At 45.7% G+C, this 18,433-nt stretch overlaps 1 protein-coding gene across 1 annotated transcript in view; it reads left to right on the top strand.

Moving 5' to 3' along the window:
* The first annotated feature begins 5,333 nt into the window (after positions 1-5,333).
* LOC107396584 (all-trans-retinol 13,14-reductase) overlaps positions 5,334-18,433 on the top strand; it is a 35,683-nt gene continuing 22,583 nt past the window's right edge. Inside the window, exons 1-8 of the mRNA XM_015976355.3 lie at positions 5,334-5,657; positions 7,627-7,809; positions 8,532-8,670; positions 10,664-10,766; positions 15,917-16,112; positions 16,186-16,383; positions 16,893-17,012; positions 17,117-17,255. Of these exons, the coding sequence (XP_015831841.1) occupies positions 5,489-5,657; positions 7,627-7,809; positions 8,532-8,670; positions 10,664-10,766; positions 15,917-16,112; positions 16,186-16,383; positions 16,893-17,012; positions 17,117-17,255 (1,247 nt within the window). The 5' untranslated portion in view covers positions 5,334-5,488. The remainder of the gene's footprint in view (positions 5,658-7,626; positions 7,810-8,531; positions 8,671-10,663; positions 10,767-15,916; positions 16,113-16,185; positions 16,384-16,892; positions 17,013-17,116; positions 17,256-18,433) is intronic.

The raw sequence follows: 18,433 nt of genomic DNA on the forward strand, positions 1-18,433 counted from the left end.
TTTTAGCCCGGTCTCTAGCGCGTTTTATTACAATGATCCAACGTTTGCGGCGCTCCGGATCTTGGGGAGTCCTGTAGATGGCTCCTTCCTTATGTCGTCCGCGTCTGTTCTGCATTCTGGGGCACAACAGGAATCTACCATATTTCCCATTTGATTGAGTTTTCTGACAATAACAAATAGTCCAGCTGCGGGCTTCTGCCTGCCAAGATGGCGCCCTTTCGATTTGAACTGTTGCATGCCGGGAGAAGTGACGTCAACTCCCAGAGCTCAATAGACCAGAACCAGGATCTTGAAATGAACCCTGAAGTTGACTGGCAGCCAGTGAAGCTGGAGGAGAAGCGGGGTGATGTGGGTGTGTTTGGAGGACTTGGTCAGAAGCCGAGCACAGGCATTCTGAACCATCTGTAGACGGTACAGGGAGGTTCCGCTCAGACACGTGAAAAGAGAGTTACAGTAGTCTAAGCGTGAGGAGATGAAGGTGTGGATAACTGTCTCAAGTTCAGAGCGGGACAGAATGGGACTCAGCTTAGCAATGTTCCGGAGATGGAAGAGCGAACAAGAGAACTGACATGAGAATCCAGGGTGAGAGCTGGGTCAAAGGTCACACCAAGATTCCTGACGGAAGGTTTGGTGTGAGAAGCAAGTTGACCAAGAGAGTCTCTGACTTTGGGAACCAGCTTGTCTGGGGCACAGATGAGGATCTCAGTCTTATCTTCATTCAGCTGTAGAAAGCTCCCAGCCATCCAGGTTTTGATAGAGTCTAAGCAGGTGTGTAACAGCTGCAGCTTTGACATCTCATGGGGCTTAAAGGAGATGTACAGTTGGATGTCATCTGCATAAAGATGGTAGGAGATTCCTTTGAACGAGCTCAGGATGTGCTGAAGAGGAAGCAGATAGAGGAGGAAGAGTAGCGGCCCCAGCACAGAACCTTGTGGGACACCATGGGTAAGAGAGGTGGTGGAGGACCTAAACTTGGAGATGGCCACAGAAAAGAAGCGCTCAGAGAGATGAGAGGAGAACCACTCCAGAGCAGTTCCTGATAGGCCTACCCAGTCTCTCAGCCTCTCCAGTAGTAGGTGATGGTCAAAAGTGTCAAAGGCTGCAGTCAGGTCCAGCAGGACCAAAACAGAACCTTGCATCACTGTGAGTCAGAAGATCATTAGAGACCCTAAGAAGAGCTGTTTCAGTAGAATGAGCTCTACGAAAACCTGACTGGACACTATCATAGATGTTATGTTCATCAAGAGCAGCTGTGAGTTGTTTAGCCACAATCTTTTCCAAGATCTTGGAGATGAACGGAAGTTTAGAGATGGGTCTGAAGCTGCTATGGAGAGAGGGGTCGACTCGGTTTTTTAAGAAGTGGGTGGATTACAGCGTTCTTAAAGTAAGCAGGGACCTGACCAGAGACCAGAGAAGCATTAATTATAGAGAGCACGCTGGGACCGATGGACTGAAAAGCACTTTTAAACAAAGATGAGGGTAAGATGTGGAGGGGGCATGCAGAGGTCTTCATAGAGTTAACTAGTTTGGTTAACTCAGGCAAAGAAACAGGAGCAAAGCTATCTAGGATGATGGGCCTGGTTGGAGTCGGGAGAGGCGGCGATAAGGCTGAAGGAGAGATGCTAGATCTGACCTTATTGACTTTGTCCACAAAGAAAGACAGAAAGTTCTCACAGTCTGTAAAAGAGTGGATGGAGGCTGAAGGAGAGGCAGGAGTACAGATGCAATAGGCAACAAAGAAGACGGAAAAGTCACCAAAAGGAGCCAACTGCACCGGAAGCAGCAGGATCGGCAGCAGCAGCCAGGGCACCACCACACAGCACCAAGAGGAGGCCCAGGCAGCCACAGCCAACCGCCTCTTCCCGGGCAGTTGGCCTCCACAGAGGAAACACTGGTAAAACCTAAAGAGATTAGCATAACAAGTTCAATTCAAGTTTATTTACATAGTGCCGAATCACGACCTTCACATAATAAACATTCTTATACAGGTCAGTTCATTAAGCCAATCAGTAAAACGTTTCCTTTATAAGGAACCCAGCAGGTTGCATCAAGTCACTGAGGTTGAGGTGCTGCAGAGTCATTAAAGTCAAAGATCATCTTAAGCATAAAACACCGGATGAATAAAAGTCTAATTAAAACACTGTGATAAAAGATAACCAAGTAGAAGCCAACAATTAAATATATAAAAAAAAATATAATACTAATAACGAATACAGGTTAAAACAAGTTAAAATTGATGTATGAGAAAATATATGTCACGTAAAAGAGTAAGTAATAAAACACTGATAAAATATATAAAAGATGGTTAAACAAGCTAAAATAGATCAAATTCAGCTAAAAGCTATAGTAAAACGATGAGTTTTGAGCCAGGCCTTAAAAACATGAACATTCTCTGCGACCCTGAGGTCCTCTGGTAGACCGTTCCAGAGCTGAGGGCCATAAAACTGGAAGGACGCCTCGCCTTGGGAGTGTGTCCTGACTTTTGGTATGACAAGGAAACGGCTGCCAGAGGAGCGCAGGGACTGTGAAGGCTCGTATTTCAGAAGAAGTTCTGAGAGATAAGAAGGCCCAACACCATTAAGACATCTAAAAACCATTAGAAGAACCTGAAAGTCAACCCTGAAACCTACGGGAACCAATGCAGCTTGTTTAAGACGGGTGTAATGTGCTCCCACCTCCTGGTCTTTATCAGGACACGTGCTGCTGAATTTTGAAGAATTTTTAAACCTGAGGTATCCTTTTTGTTGTGGCAAGGTGGAGAAACGAGGGCTCGGGCGGGATTCGATCCCTAGACTCCCGGGTGAGTCACATCCTGATGTGACAATCGGGATACAGTGACAGGATGCTCACCCTGTCACATCTATGTGCGCATGTCCCTGTGCTCCTGCACAGGGTGCCACAAACTTCAGATCCATGGACATACTTGACAGTACTACACGGATCCTGCTGACAACACCAAATGTGGCAAGGTGGAGAAACGAGGGCCCGGGCGAAATTCGATCCCCAGACTCCCAGGTAGGAGTCACGCACGCTAACCAGTCAACCAAAGGGACATCCTCTTGGCCTAGTAGCCAGGGCACGTGATCAATGGGGATACAGTGACAGGACGCTCACCCTGTCACACATCTGTATGCAGCATAGAATCTAAAAGCAGGTTCATCCTGTTTGGTTCTGACCCGGTTCTACCAGCTGACTGTTTCCTAAGTATCTCAGAGCCCCGCTGGGCGTAGATACCTGAAGGAGAGCTGACACGTATTCTGGCCCCATGCCATTGAGTGATTTATACACTAGTAGAAGTACTTTGACATTTATTCTGTAGTTTACTGGTAACCAGTGTAGATATGTAAGAACAGGAGTGATGTGCTCCGTTCTCTTAGTTCTTGTTAAGACTCCAGCAGCAGCATTCTGAACAAGCTGCAGTTGCTTCACAGCTTTTTAGGGAAGAGCAGTTGGGAGACCATTGCAGTAGTCCAGCCTGCTGTAGATGAACGCATGAATGAGTTTCTCTAGGTCCTGTCTGGACATGAGACCCCTGAGTCGCACTATTTGATGCAGATGATAAAACGCTGATCTAGTTCTAGCCTAAATATGACCAGTGAAGCTCAGGTCTGAATCAATTATGACTCCAAGATTTCTAACCTGGGTCTTTGTCTTTATTCCTCTGGAGCCAAACTGAGCAATAACCTCCATCCTATCCTTCTGATTTCCAAAGACCATAACTTCAGTCATGTCTTTGTTTAACTGGAGGAAGTTTGGTTGCATCCAATCCATAACTTGCTCCAAACACTGATAGAGTGAGTCTAAAGGACCATAGTCACTAGGTGATAGAGCTACGTAGATCTGGGTGTCATCTGCATAACATGATGGCAATGTTGTTATTGTTTATGACCTGACCCACTGGGAGCATGTAGAGATTGAAGAGCAGTGGTCCAAGAATTGAGCCTTGGGGGACCCCACATGTCATGGTGATCAGCTTTGATTTGTGATCACCAATAGAAACAATATAACTCCTGTCTTTGAGATAAGACTGGAACCAGCTTTGGACTGTGCCTGATAGTCCCACCCAGGTTATGAGCCTATGTTGCTGTTGGTTTAGCATCCAGGAAACAGCAGAGAACGTGTCTGCTAGTAGAAGCTAACCATTAGCATCAGCAACTTCACCACACAGCAGAACTCCTCCAGGCTTGTGTTATTAGGAGATATGCCGTCAACATTGCAGAGCAAACACAGTCAGTGGCAGAGTCCTGTGGCTGTTGGCCAATCAGAGGAGAGATGTCTGAGTATCAGGAAATAAGACTCCAGATCCTGCCGTGTTTAGCTCCCCTGTCATCGGGTTATCTTCTGCTTGCTGAAACAGGGGCGCCAGAGCTTTTTCCCACACACAGCTTGACTCACAAGGCATTAATTTATGCTTGAGACCACTGCAGATGTGTTGGGAAAACGAGTGAACTCTGTCTTCAAATACAACTTTTTTCATTGGGGTTCTCATTTGTATTCTCAGATGGGGTGGTGTGTGTGTGTGTGTGGGTTTGTATTTGTACCCTTGTGAAGACCGGATATGGGACATTTACTAACCTTATGAGCGATGGTCCTTGTTAGGACCAAAACCCGGTCCTAATACGGAGTACTCCCTAGAGGTGAGGTTTACAGATAAGATGTGAATTGAGTTTTTGTTACAGATAACTTTAGGAATACACTGGTTAGGGTTAGGAATAGGGGGTAAGTACCACTTGAGGGTTAGGGTTAGGGTTATGGTTTAGGGTTAGGGTTAGGCATAGTGGACTCACTAAAATGAATGGAAGTCAATGCAAAGTCCTAACATGGGTACAAATACAAGAATGTGTGTGTGTGTGTGTGTGTGTGTGTGTGTAAATGCATCTACCATCTCACGAGCTGCTCCACCAGGTTTCCCGTTTCCCAAATGTTCTTACACCTGGTGCAGAGATTGCTTAAAGTTTCCACATTTTTCTTCATATATCATAAAGTTTGTGTAGAAAACCCTGTAAATGATGCCCCCTGCACTGTCTAGTCTTTCAGGAGGTTATTTCTTTATCCTGATGACTCTGAAAGCTGGATGATGTTTAAGGTCAACATCTTTCCTGGGGTGGGCCTACCAGGACTCTGTACACACAGATATTTGTAAGAAACAGATGTTTGTGGTTGTGGACACCACTGGAAATGGACCAGAACAAGCTGCTCTCTCTTCTCTCAGTTCTCATGATCCCAGTGTGGTGAATCTGTCATTTCCTCAGAGCATCACATGTTCTTGTTAAAATCATTTACTGTTTATTTCACCCTAAAACCTTCAGTTTAATCTGTAGCCTGGTCCCTCTGAGGCTCAGCCGCTCCAGACAGTGCTTTTTGCCTCTCTTGCCTGCTCTTTTGCTCCCACTCCAACTTTATTCTTGTCAGAATTTGTAAAAAATTTTCTGTTCATCCACCTTTTAATTTTGATCTTCTTAGTTCCAGTCCTCATCCTAACTCTGCTATGCTGTGGTGGGAGCTGCTGGTCGTCTTTAGCGGTGTGTTTGTGACAGTCGGCGTCTTATTGTTGCTCAGCACCAGGCAGCGCTACAAGGTGTTCAGTGAGAAGTGCCTGAGGCCCCCAGGACCCCTGATCACTAACAGCCAGCAGAGGGATGCCAGGCTAAAGAGAGGTAAACTAAACTAAACTAAACTAAACTAAACTAAACTAAACACACACCTGGCTAAAAATCACAGCAACTATTGTTGTACTTTTTGGTTATAGGAAATAATTTCACAGTATATAATTAGTATTATTATTGTTGTTGTTTATAGTATTCTACATTGCTTGTCACAAACCCTTTTTTCTTGAGGACCCTTGGCATGTGTCCAAGACAAGCCAGGACCCATGCCCCACTGTCCACACACACACACACACACACACACACACACACACACACACACACACACACACACACACACACACACACACACACACACACACACACACACACACACACACACACACACACACACACACACACACACACACACACACACACACACACCTATTCTGTTGGGGATTTTATAACTGTAGGTTTTACAAATATAATCTTGGTAACCTCACAGCCTCGGTGCACAGATCCCCTTGGGGGTCAGCAACCTCAGGTTGAAAACCACTGAGCTACCGGACAGTAAAATAATTGAAAAAAAAATCATATTTAATTATTTGGTGTTTTAGTCGAAGTTTAAGATTCTGTTTGATGATTGTTATTAAACCAAATAACGGTCAACCTCAAGATGTCCCCTGGCCAGATGAGAGACATAGTCCTGGGTCTTCCTTTTGGTCTCCTCCTGTTTGGACATGCCTGGAAAACCTCACCTGGAGGAATTTGTGAGAAACCTATTGACCACCTCCGTAATTCTCTGACACAAAGATTATGCAGATTCATGTCAACAGCCTATTATATTGGAACATCCCATGGTCCTCCACAATTCTGGTTTGAAATCCATTCAGTTTTACTGACAACACAAGGCAGCTTTATTTACGTAGCACACAGAGGCAGCTCAGCGTGCTTTACAGCAGCAAGATCAGACAAAACAAAGAACAATGGAATTCCATATAAACGTGAAAACTACAACTAACAGCACTGAGTAGAAAACTAAGAGTGGTGGTAGTTTGAGTAGGAATTACTAAGTATGTGAAAACATTCATTAAACTAAAAGTGTAAGTGCATCAATGACTGCAACCACTTCCACGTGGTAAGCTCTTGATCACCACCGAGGAGCTGTCCTGTTCCCTCAGAGGGAGGAGGACGTAGCATCCTTGCGGGGACAGAATACCACAGTAAAGTGTGCATGACTGTGTGGCTGTATTGACCTGTCAAATAAACAGTCCATGCAGAACTTAGCTGTTGTCTTTCTGAAAGATGCTGGAGGCAACCATGGACCACCTCAGATTGGGCTGCGCTCTTTCACCAGCGTCTCTCAGCGGAAGGCCGAGGATGATGACAGGACCAATGATAGCAGGGTGTATTTCATCACTGGCTACTGCTCTTTCAGACCATAAAATGCCACCACCACACCTTCTTACACCTCTACCTTGTCCCCTCCTTGGGCCTGCTCCTCCCGTTGCACCTGCTCCTCTACCTTGGCCCCTTAGGGCCGTGATATACTTGTGGTTTAACGACGTAAACGCGTGTTTAAAATGGCTGCCACGCGTTACTTGCGTTGATTTAAGCATTGATGTTTCTACCATTGTTAAAAGAAATGTGTGGTAACTTTGAAAATGTGGGCACAAGTTTTAATTGTCAAAAGCTCCAGCACGCCATCCCGGACCATGGGTTAGGGCTAGGGTTAGGGTTAGGGTTAGCCCCCCAGACCCGGTCCCCCCCCCCTGCCCTGTTTGAGCTGATGTTATTGCAGAAGTAGAGGCTGTAGCAAATGTTTGGAATGTTGTTGTGTGTAAACCTTTGGAAAAAGGACTACATGATTCAAAACTGTGGTTGTGGAGACAACGTTCTATGTGATGTAGAAGTGTGTGTTTTGTGTGAATGGCGTGGCTACTACCGACCCATGCTGCGTCTGTTGAATTAACAGTATAGAAAATGTGACTCTTGGCCGGTCGAATGTTGTCAGTCACTGTAAAGCCGCTGTGTGCAGGGTTCCGGGTGGACCGGGTCCCCCCTGCTCTGGACGCGGTGGTGATCGGTAGTGGCATCGGAGGTCTGGCTGCAGCAGCGCTGCTGTCCAAGGCGGGGAAGAAGGTGGTTGTTCTGGAGCAACACGACCAGGCTGGCGGCTGCACACACACGTTCCAGAATAAAGGATTTGAGTTTGATGTTGGTGGGTATTCCCAGTAAAACATCACCAGCATGTAGAAACCGCCTGGGCTGAAGAAGAACGCCCGGCAAGGACAGATACTGTAAAACATAGAAAGTGAAAATAGATCTTCATGTAGACACAGCTGAATTCATCTGCAGCACACCTTCTAGGACACAGAAGAGACGATGGTAAAATGTCATCAGTGTGTTTCATAAACAACCGTTTCACTTCTTAGACGCAGATCTAAACCTAATGACTCCCACCTCTGTTTGGGTTCTTGAATGAAGACTTTAGAACATGTCTTCTTCCTTCCAGTGAGGTCATTAGAAGGTAGCATGCTTCTGATGAGGCTGCGTGAGTCAAAGCTTAGTTGTCACGAACAGAAAAACGAGTTTGCTGCAGTGAAATGTTGCTGCTCACCCTGGAGGCCAAAAATATAGTTTAGGTATAGAAATAGATGTGAACCAAGCAAATGAAAGGAAACATGCAGATAGAAATAAAACAACCAAAACAGAAGCTTTAGAGATGTGTGTGTGTGTGTGTGTGTGTGTGCCTTTGCCATAATCATTTTTGATTTTTTGACCTGATGACGATGCTCGGGTATGATCTTCTGTTCCTTCCTGCGTTACTGATTGAATGAAACCTCAGAACAGCTTTCCCTTTTCACCTTTAGATCAACAAATTTCATTCTCACTTTTATTTTTACATAATTAATAAGTTGAAATTGTTTCTGCCGCCATCAGGTATCCATTACCTGGGCCAGCTTCATGAGAACAGCATGTTAAGGGTTGCTTTGGATCAGATCACAGACGGCCAGCTTCAGTTTGCAAAGCTGGAGCAGCATTTTGACACCGTGTTCCTGGGTGGACCCGACCAGCGCCGGTAAGCCCCTTCTCACTGCTCCCATGAAGATACATCATCGTTACAGCAGGGGAACAAGTAAACCCGCTTTAGATCCAGACCTGTCAATAATAATAATAATAATAAAAATAAAAATAAAAAATAAATAAATAATAATAATAATAATTTCATGCATTCTTTACACCAATCAGAATATTCTGCGATGTTCACAGACATCCAAACCTTAGAAATGAAATAAAATCGACACCAAAATTAAAAATGGTTAATAATCCTCTTCATTAAAAGATCAGTTATCCGTGAACACTTTTTTATATTTGATGTTGTCCAGCTGAAGCAGACGTCTGCTTATTTCTAACAGAGCTGAGCTGTGGGAGAAAATATTCAGATTATTTAATCTTATTTTTCATCACCTGTGGGTTTAGTGCATCTATTAACTCACTATTAACTATAAAATTATTTATAACAGCTCGCTACAAAGATCTGGTCCTAGAAAGTGTTAGAATTAAAGCTTGTTCAGCAGCTCACCTGTTCCTTCACTGACAGGAGAAATCCCCTCATCAGCTGCAGGTGATCAGAGCCGTGACTGAACACCGGCCCAAAAAAAAGCAAAAAGACGACTAAAAACACCAATCTCAGAGCGGCCGCCGGGAACTGCGCCGAATGGGGCCTTGTTACGCCTACCGTCCCCGTTAGAAAGGAAGTGCCCAAAGCTTGGCGCCGTTGCTTGTTAGCTAGCAACGCAGTTTTCATGAACACACAACTTATAAATCTGTGGCTCAGGTATAAAAGTATTCCTCTCCTCCAACAGACCTTCGTTGACAGGGGATGTCTGTTCTTGTCTGTTCTTGTTCAGATTTCAGTCAGCTCAGAGCGTTTCTACCTACAAGCTTTTGCTCAATATAAAATTCTAAATAGACGCTGAAGACCACTGGAGACATAGCAGTATGATGCTGCAACGCAGCGCCACCCACGAAAAGTAAAAATTACAGCGATGTTCCGTTACAAAATGATAATCCTGTTCTAACAATATCGATTTCTTGTTCTTACAATAATAAAATTCACTTTCAGACATAAAATAAAGACGTACACATGTATAATATTGAATATAAAATCAAATATGACAATTATATTGTACAGCTGTGATAAATGTCTGCCTATGAACGTGAATATTATATTGTTTGAATAATAAACTGTTAATGTAGCACTGCCCTGGTTTCATTTTTCGTGGGTGGCCGTTCTGAGCTAACGATGAGTCAGCAACATTTACTTGTCATGAACACGTACAAGAGCTTACATTTTAGCACAGATCGCTTAGCACAACTTACCTGCGGGGGCTAACCAGGGCTAACCTAGCATCATGGTCCAGCCTTGTCTTCTTCTTTGGCTTCGCTAGCTCCTAGCTCTCCACTTCCTGTGTTGCACAAACTGTTTGCGATACCAAACATCTTGACTCGTGAGGCGAAGTAATTCCAGGAGAATAGACCTGGTACTGCAACGGAGTTAAGGCGGCTATGTCTGCTGTGGACATAAGAACTGCTATTTTTAGCATATGTTTAGCTCCGACCTGTTGCTACCAGATGTACAGTGTGAGCACATGCCTCGTGAGATTTGCTCTGCGAGGAAGCTCCACAATCTGAACTGAGGCTGAACGCTATGAGTGTAAAAGTCCACCCAGTTTTAGAAAGTTTTGTCTTGCATCGAGATGTTGGTCCACATGGTAGGGGTAAGGCAGGGGTAGCAGAGGTGAGGAGTGAGCACCACCTCTGCCTTACCACACGGACCTCAAGGGATAAACCATTAACGCTGCTCAATGGTCACCTTTGCTGGGGGGTCACCTGATAGGACAGTGGGAGGGTCAAAAGTTTCTGATGTATAAATTCAATATTTGGCTCGATGGCAACATCTGGTCCACTTAGAAATACCCTAACTGATAAAAATGCTAATGTGTCAAATACAAGTAATCTCCTCGCTGTGGATAAAATTTGGCAAGAGGTTTCTTCTTACCTATTTTCAGGGAGTATCATATCCATGCGGGAAAGACCGAGATGGCAGCTTGTCTGAAAAAGCAGTTTCCAGGAGAAGAGGAGGCCATAGATGAGTTCATGAAACTCATGAAGGTTTGAAGGGAGATAATGATTTTAGAAGTATTGATATTTATTAATGTTATCAACCTCAGGAGTTTTCTGACATTAATCACCTTTATAATAATAAAGTTGTAGTACATTCCTGCAGTCAGCAGGACAACTGTATGCTCCCTCAAGCTTGTGACATCTGTGGCATTCTGCTGGTTGATAAACCTGCACATGTCGGGGTGTCCTTTTATTGTGGGCAGGCTAAGGCACACCTGTGCATTATTCATGCTATCTAATCAGCCCCCTTGACATGATGCCACACCTGTGAGGTGGGATGGATTATCTTGGTAAAGGAAAAGTGCTCACTAACACACATGTAGACAGATTTAAGAACAGTATTTCAGAGTCATGAGTCTTTTGTGCATGCAGAAAAAGTTTCAGATGTTTGATTTCAGCTCATGAAAAATGGGAGAAAAAACAAAAGTGTTGCGTTTATATTTTTGTTCAGTGTAATAATACATTTAATTTATTGGCACCTTTCAGAAGCCAGAGTCACCTTACAAAAACAGATAAAACCACAAGTAAAATAACAACAAGATCAGATTGTACAATACATAGAACACTGTTAAAGGTGATTTCAAACCTGGAGATAGAGTTCTGGTGTTAAGTCCTCTTCCAGGCTCTGGTTTGTCTACTCGCTTTGTGGGTCCTTTAGAGGTTTAACAGAAGGTAAATGAAACCACCTATGCTGTAAAAACACCTGAACGCAGACGCAAGGTCAGAACATGTCACATCAACATGTTGAACGAGTATCATCCTCTAATCAGTCAGACTCTCCATCTCTTGAAGCTACAGTGTGTGCTGCCAGCATTTTCATACCTGTGGCTGGGGAAGATGTTCAACCCAGACTGACCCACTTTGTCAGTCCACGCCTTCAAAACTCACAAGCAATAGAACAACCACCTGAGAGTCTTTCATATTTAGAAGAAGACGTTAAGAGAGAGGTGATGGAGAGCAAAAATGCTCTCTTCTTAAAAGAGGCACAAAAAGAGCCGCACAACAGGCTTCCAGCTTTAAGAGCTCTACAACTACTAAAGTGCACAAGCACTGGGAGCTCGAAATCCAAAAGACTTACTTTAACAAAAGTCTCAATACTCAGAGACAAAAGGGCGTGTTGTTATCAGCATGGAGCCAGCGAGAGTAACTAGACTGGCCAAAGCTGCTGGACAGAGCATCAAGCCGAGCCAGCCTCAGAGTACAGCAGCTCCTTAAGTTGAAGAAAAGTTAAAGTCCCATTATTAGTTGTCACACACACAGGTGTGTGCGAAATTTGTTCTCTGCATTAGACCCATCCCCTGGGGGAGCGGTGAGCTGCAGACACAGCCGGGCTCGGGAACTATTTGGTGGTTTAACCCCCCAATCCAACCCCTTAATGGTGAGTGTCAAGCGGGGAGGCACTGGGTCCCATTTTTTCAAAGTCTTTGGTATGACCCGACCAGGAATTGAACCCCTGATCTCCCAGTCTCAGGGCGGACACTCTACCACTAGGCCACTGAGAAAGGTTAGAAGAAGAAGAAGAAAGTATTATTGTATAGCGCCTCTCAAGATGAAAATCACGAGGTGCTTCACAAAAACAAAAAATAAAAAAATGCAAAAATATAAAAAAGCATTTAGAAAATGTTTAAAAATATATTTAAAATGGGCAAAAATAGGCAATTGCGATTTAAAAGAAAAAATGTTAAGAAAGAGAGAGAGTGAATAGGAAAGAGGGAAATCAGTTGATCCTGAGGAAGGTGGAATAGGTGGGGAGAGCAGAACAAGGAGAGGGTGATGAAGGTCCCACCAAAGCCTGAACAGGTGAGTCTTCAGCTGCTTTTTGAAGGAGACCACTGAGTCCACTGATCTCAGGCTCAGGGGGAGAGAGTTCCAGAGTCTGGGGGCCACAGCAGTAAACGATCTGTCACCTTTGACCTTTAGCCTGGTGCGTTGCACAACTAGTAGGCTTTGATCACTGGACCTCAGGGACATGCTGGGGGTGTAGGAACTAAGAAGATCACCAATGTAAGATGGTGCTTGTCCATGTAAGGCCCTATAGACCAGAACCAGGATCTTGAAATGAACCCTGAAGTTGACTGGCAGCCAGTGAAGCTGGAGGAGAAGCGGGGTGATGTGGGTGTGTTTGGAGGACTTGGTCAGAAGCCGAGCACAGGCATTCTGAACCACCTGTAGACGGTTCAGGGAGGTTCTGCTCAGACACGTGAAAAGAGAGTTACAGTAGTCTAAGCGTGAGGAGATGAAGGAGTGGAGAACTGTCTCAAGTTCAGAGCGGGACAGAATGGGACTCAGCTTAGCAATGTTCCTGAGATGGAAGAAGGATGAGCGAACAAGAGAACTGACATGAGAATCCAGGGTGAGAGCTGGGTCAAAGGTCACGCCAGATTCCTGACAGAGGGTTTGGTGTGAGAAGCAAGCTGACCAAGAGAGTCTCTGACTTTGGGAACCAGCTTGTCTGGGGCACAGATGAGGATCTCAGTCTTATCTTCATTCAGCTGTAGAAAGCTCCCAGCCATTCAGGTTTTGATAGAGTCTAAGCAGGTGTGTAACTGCTGCAGCTTAGACATCTCATGGGGCTTAAAGGAGATGTACAGTTGTATGTCATCTTCATAAAGATGGTAGGAGATTCCTTTGAAGGAGCTCAGGATGTGCTGAAGAGGAAGCAGATAGAGGAGGAAGAGCAGAGGCCCCAGCACAGAACCTTGTGGGACACCATGGGTAAGAGAGATGGTGGAGGACCTAAACTTGGAGACGGCCACAGAAAAGGAGCGCTCAGAGAGATAAGAGGAGAACCACTCCAGAGCAGATCCTGATAGGCCTACCCAGTCTCTCAGCCTCTCCAGTAGCAGGTGATGGTCAACAGTGACAAAGGCTGCAGTCAGGTCCAGCAGGACCAGAACCAGAACCCTGCATCACTGTGAGTCAGAAGGTCATTAGAGACCCTAAGAAGAGCTGTTTCAGTAGAATGAGCTCTACGAAAACCTGACTGGAAGCTATCATAGATGTTATGTTCATCAAGAGCAGCTGTGAGTGGTTTAGCCACAACCTTTTCCAAGATCTTGGAGATGGGTCTGAAGCTGCTATGGAGAGAGGGGTCGAGACTCGGTTTTGTAAGAAGCGGGTGGATTACAGCGTTCTTAAAGTAAGCAGGGACCTGACCAGAGACCAGAGAAGCATTAATTATAGAGAGCACGCTGGGACTGATGGACTGAAAAGCACTTTTAAACAAAGATGAGGGTAAGATGTGGAGGGGGCATGCAGAAGTCTTCATAGAGTTAACTAGTTTGGTTAACTCAGGCAACGAAACAGGAGCAAAGCTATCTAGGATGATGGGCCTGGTTGGAGTCGGGAGAGGCAGCGATAAGGCTGAAGGAGAGATGCTAGATCTGACCTTATTGACTTAGTCCACAAAGAAAGACAGAAAGTAGCAGCTGCAGCTGATTAGCTCGATGGGGATCAGGTGGGTGGAGCCTTCAGCAGGCTTCACTGCATGGAGGTGAACCTGGCAGGAAAATAACAGGTCCTGTTACAGAGCTGGACAGTAGATATGTGGTGTGATGGCAGGAGGGCGTGAGGGTTTTCCCCCTTGGGTTGTGACATTATGGTAGACGGTTTGTAGACTAGGGAGTGTTAGCCAGATTGAACAAGTGGGATGTGAACGAGAAGAGGGAGTCTGCGTTTCGGAGATACGGAGGAAGAGAGTTCCAGAGCCGAGGAGCAGAGCAACTGAAATCTCTGTGTCCATTGGTGATGAGACGGGCAGGAGGAACCATGAGGCGAACGGCAGAAGAAGACCGGAGGGTGAGAGAGGAGATGGCAATGTGGATGAGATCAGACAGGAAGGGGGGGGCGGGGGGGGGGTGGCGGGATCAAGACAATAGGCATATTTGTAGGTTAGGATTGGGATTTTGAAGGAGATTCCGTGTTCAGTGGGCAGCCAGTGGAGACGCTGAAGAACAGGTCTTGCTGAGCTGGAGGACACAGACTCCAGAACAAGGCCCTCAGGCTGTCAGATGCTTTGTCTGCTAGGCTATGTCAGGAGGCTTTACCCACACTAGGCCCCTCTATTTTGGCAACTATTAATGGTAGCCTGCAGGCGAGTGAGGTCCTGTCCTCTTTCAAGCATGCAGTGGTGTCACCCCTGTACAAAAACCCAGCCTTAATTAGTTGGAGTTGGCTAAGTTCAGGCCGGTCTCACAGCTACCTTTCTCCTCTAAAGTGCTTGAGAAGTGTGTGTGCCAGCAGCTGACGTTGTTCCTGGAGGAACATGGGCGACTGGAGGTGTTCCAGTCTGGGCACAGTACGGAGTCTGCTCTTCTACAAGTTTGAAACGGTGTGTTCTTAGCCAATGACTCAGGGAACACTGTGATTCTGCTGTTATAGAGAGAAGCGTGTGGTCAGAGAGGGGGAATGGATTTGCTTTCAAACCAGAGGGGGTCACCCCACAGCAGCAGGCCAGGTCCAACATGTGACCTTCAGAGTGGGTGTGGAAGCTGATGAGTCCTAACTCTCCAGGGCAGAAAGAAACTCTCTGGTCAGTGGATAGTTTCCATTACCAATACGGATGTTAAAATCTCCAAGAATTATGGTGCTGGGAGAGAGTAGGAATAAATGAGTGAGAAGGGCAGTAAAATCACCCATAAAGTCCTTGTTTGGCTTAGGAGGTGTTCTTCTTCTGCGGACGTTAACGCAGCTCAAACGGCAGCACGGCCCCTCACAAAGCACACGTGAAAACGAGGGCTTGGCCGTGGAAGGGGTGCTTTTATTTTCCTAAGCGTTTCCATGTACGATGGCAAAATTATTAGCAAAAACTTTTTTTCCTGTTGAGTGTGTGCCACTCTAAATTTATGTAATTAAGAGACCTGATGCTCTTCCAGTGGGCATTTAGACGGTTATTGAAGATGACATGAAGGCAGCTTCCCCGTATAAAAACAACATAACTGTTTTCTTATTGGTCAAAAACTCATCGTTAATATTTATTTAATGTAACAACAATCAAAATAAAGAATTACTAAAAATAGTTTGTCTGTTTTGCACATGAACCCTTTCTGTTTGTTTGTGATGCTGAAGGCATGAACGTGCTCGGGGACTGAAGCGTGCACTTTACTCTGATGATCACACTTGACTGTGAACTCTTGCAGCTTGCATCACGGAGAACTCCACTCATCGCTATCCTGAAGATGATTCCCTACTGGGTGGTGCGCATCCTGATCAGAACTGGGCTCTTGAATCAGATTTCTTCTGTCTTCCGCCTGGCGGCAACCAACCATTCAGAAGTGATGTGCCGTCTCACACAGAACAAGGACCTGCAGGCGCTGTCTGCCTACCTGTTCTACGGTGCTGATCACACAAACAGTTAAGATCCAACAGATCACACACTCACACACACCTCACACTGCTCCTCCTGCAGGTGTTCCTCCCAAAGAGTCCAGCTTTCTCATCAATGCCCTCCTCCTCCATCACTACAAACGTGGTGCGTACTACCCGGTCGGGGGGGCCAGCGAAATTGCCTTCCACATCATTCGCATCATTCAGCAAGCAGGAGGCGACGTGCTGGTCAGAGCTCCGGTACAACAGATCCTCATCAACAACCAGGGAAAGGCCTACGGTGAGTCCTGACCCTCCCCGGGACCTACATGAGCTGTCAGAGACAACATGGATGGATCATAGAGCAGTGATGCTGGTGTGCTGCCAGCAGGAGAACCTCACATATGATAAATGAGAGCATTTTATTCAGCTACACAGAACCAAGTGGGACAGTAACGGTGGACTGGACCCTAACGAGGATAATGGAAATCTGTGAAAATGGAAGCGATCTAAAAGGAGGACGTTTTACACACAATCATCTGGCTCGAAGGTTTTTACTCGCGTTGAATGAATCTGTAAAATAAACCCGTTTCACTTTTAGACAAGAGAGAAAGAAAATATTAAACTTTTACAGGAAATTCCTCATTTCTGAGCTCTAAGGACCAACGTGTAGATCTGTTAAAGCATGAACACACTCATTTACACCTATCACAGTCTGTGTGTGTGTGTGTGTGTGTGTGTGTGTGTGTGTGTGTGTGTGTGTGTGTGTGTGTGTGTGTGTGTGTGTGTGTGTGTGTGTGTGTGTGTCAGGTGTGACGGTAAATAAAGGACTACAGCAGACTGAGGTCTATGCTCCTGTCATCATCTCTGATGCTGGAATCTTCAACACTTACCAAAAGTTTCTACCTCGGCACTTGCAGGAGGAACCTGGTACGGCACACACAGGCATCACGCAGCACGCGCTTTCCAACGTGTTGCTTATTATGGGCTGTATCTTCTCTTTATTTTGTGTCTTTCTGCGTGTTGCTGAGCAGAAATCCAGTCAGTGTTGGGTATGGTGCGCCATGGCATGGGTTCCTTTTTGGTGTTTGTTGGCCTCGATGGAACCAAAGAGGACCTGGACATTGTTCCCACTAACTTCTGGATGTATAAGGACAATGACCTGAACTCACTGTAAGTTTTGTCAGCTGTTTGAAGCTTCTTCTTCTTCTTCTTCTTCTTCTTCTTCTTCTTCTTCTTCTTCTTCTGTTAGGCATAAGTCATATTGCTCCTGCACCACATCACAAACTAGGAGTCAACGCCATACACTTCAGGGACACGAAGAAATCCCGACATCAGTCCACCTGATTTAACAACATGCCAAAACAAAACACCGTTTCACCAGCAGCCCCCAGAACCCAGAACAGTTCCCTCCTCTGCAAAGAGCAACTCCCACAGGGCAAGAGAACGTGCCTCATCATTTCCGGCTCCTCACAATCACAGTTTCCGTCCGAGTGTTTCCCAGTCAGACGGTTTACAGTGCTGGCCCAAGTGGATGGGGAGAGGGACGTCTGGGTCTCCCTGCTGAGGCTGCTCCCATGCTGGGGCAGCAGTAGCTCAACAGGTTGAGCGGGTTGTCTAGTAATCAGACGGTTGCAGGTTCAATCCTGGCTCCGGACAGAGAATTCTGCTGTTGTGTCCTTGGGCAAGACACTTAACCCACCTTGCCTGCTGGTGATGGTCGGAGGGACCGGTGGCGCCAGTGCTCGGCAGCCTCGCCTCTGTCAGTGCGCCCCAGGGCAGCTGTGGCTACATCGTAGCTCATCACCATCAGTGTGTGAATGTGTGTGTGAATGGATGAATGATACACTGTAGTGTAAAGCGCTTTGGAGTCCTTACTCTGAGAGGCGCTATACAAGTGCGGGTCATTTATCATTTATCATGACCAAATCCCACATAAGTGGAGAAGAATGGATGGATGAATAAAATCATTCACCCTGAGTTTAACATGCAGGCTGAACATGAAAATAATCTCCTACACCTGTCTCCTGCAATAGCTTCTGATAGAAAACAGACGGTGAAACTCTAAGATTAGAAAATCCTGACAGATCTACGTCATGCTTAACGTTCATGGACTCACCCATCTTGACTCACGACGGGGAAGGCTGTTGTTGGTTTAGCGTCCAGGAAACAGCAGAGAAAGTCTCTGCTAGAAGAAGCTAAGTGTTAGCATTAGCAACTTCACCACACAGCAGAACTCCTCCAGGCTTGTGTTATTTGTGGAGATAAAACAGAGCAAATAGAGTCAGTGGTAAAGGTGTGTTGCTGTTAGCCAATCAGAGGACAGATGTCACAATATCAGGAAGTAAGTG

This window comes from Nothobranchius furzeri, chromosome 18, assembly GCF_043380555.1.
Source record: "Nothobranchius furzeri strain GRZ-AD chromosome 18, NfurGRZ-RIMD1, whole genome shotgun sequence".
In the NCBI taxonomy this organism is placed as follows: Eukaryota; Metazoa; Chordata; class Actinopteri; order Cyprinodontiformes; family Nothobranchiidae; genus Nothobranchius; species Nothobranchius furzeri.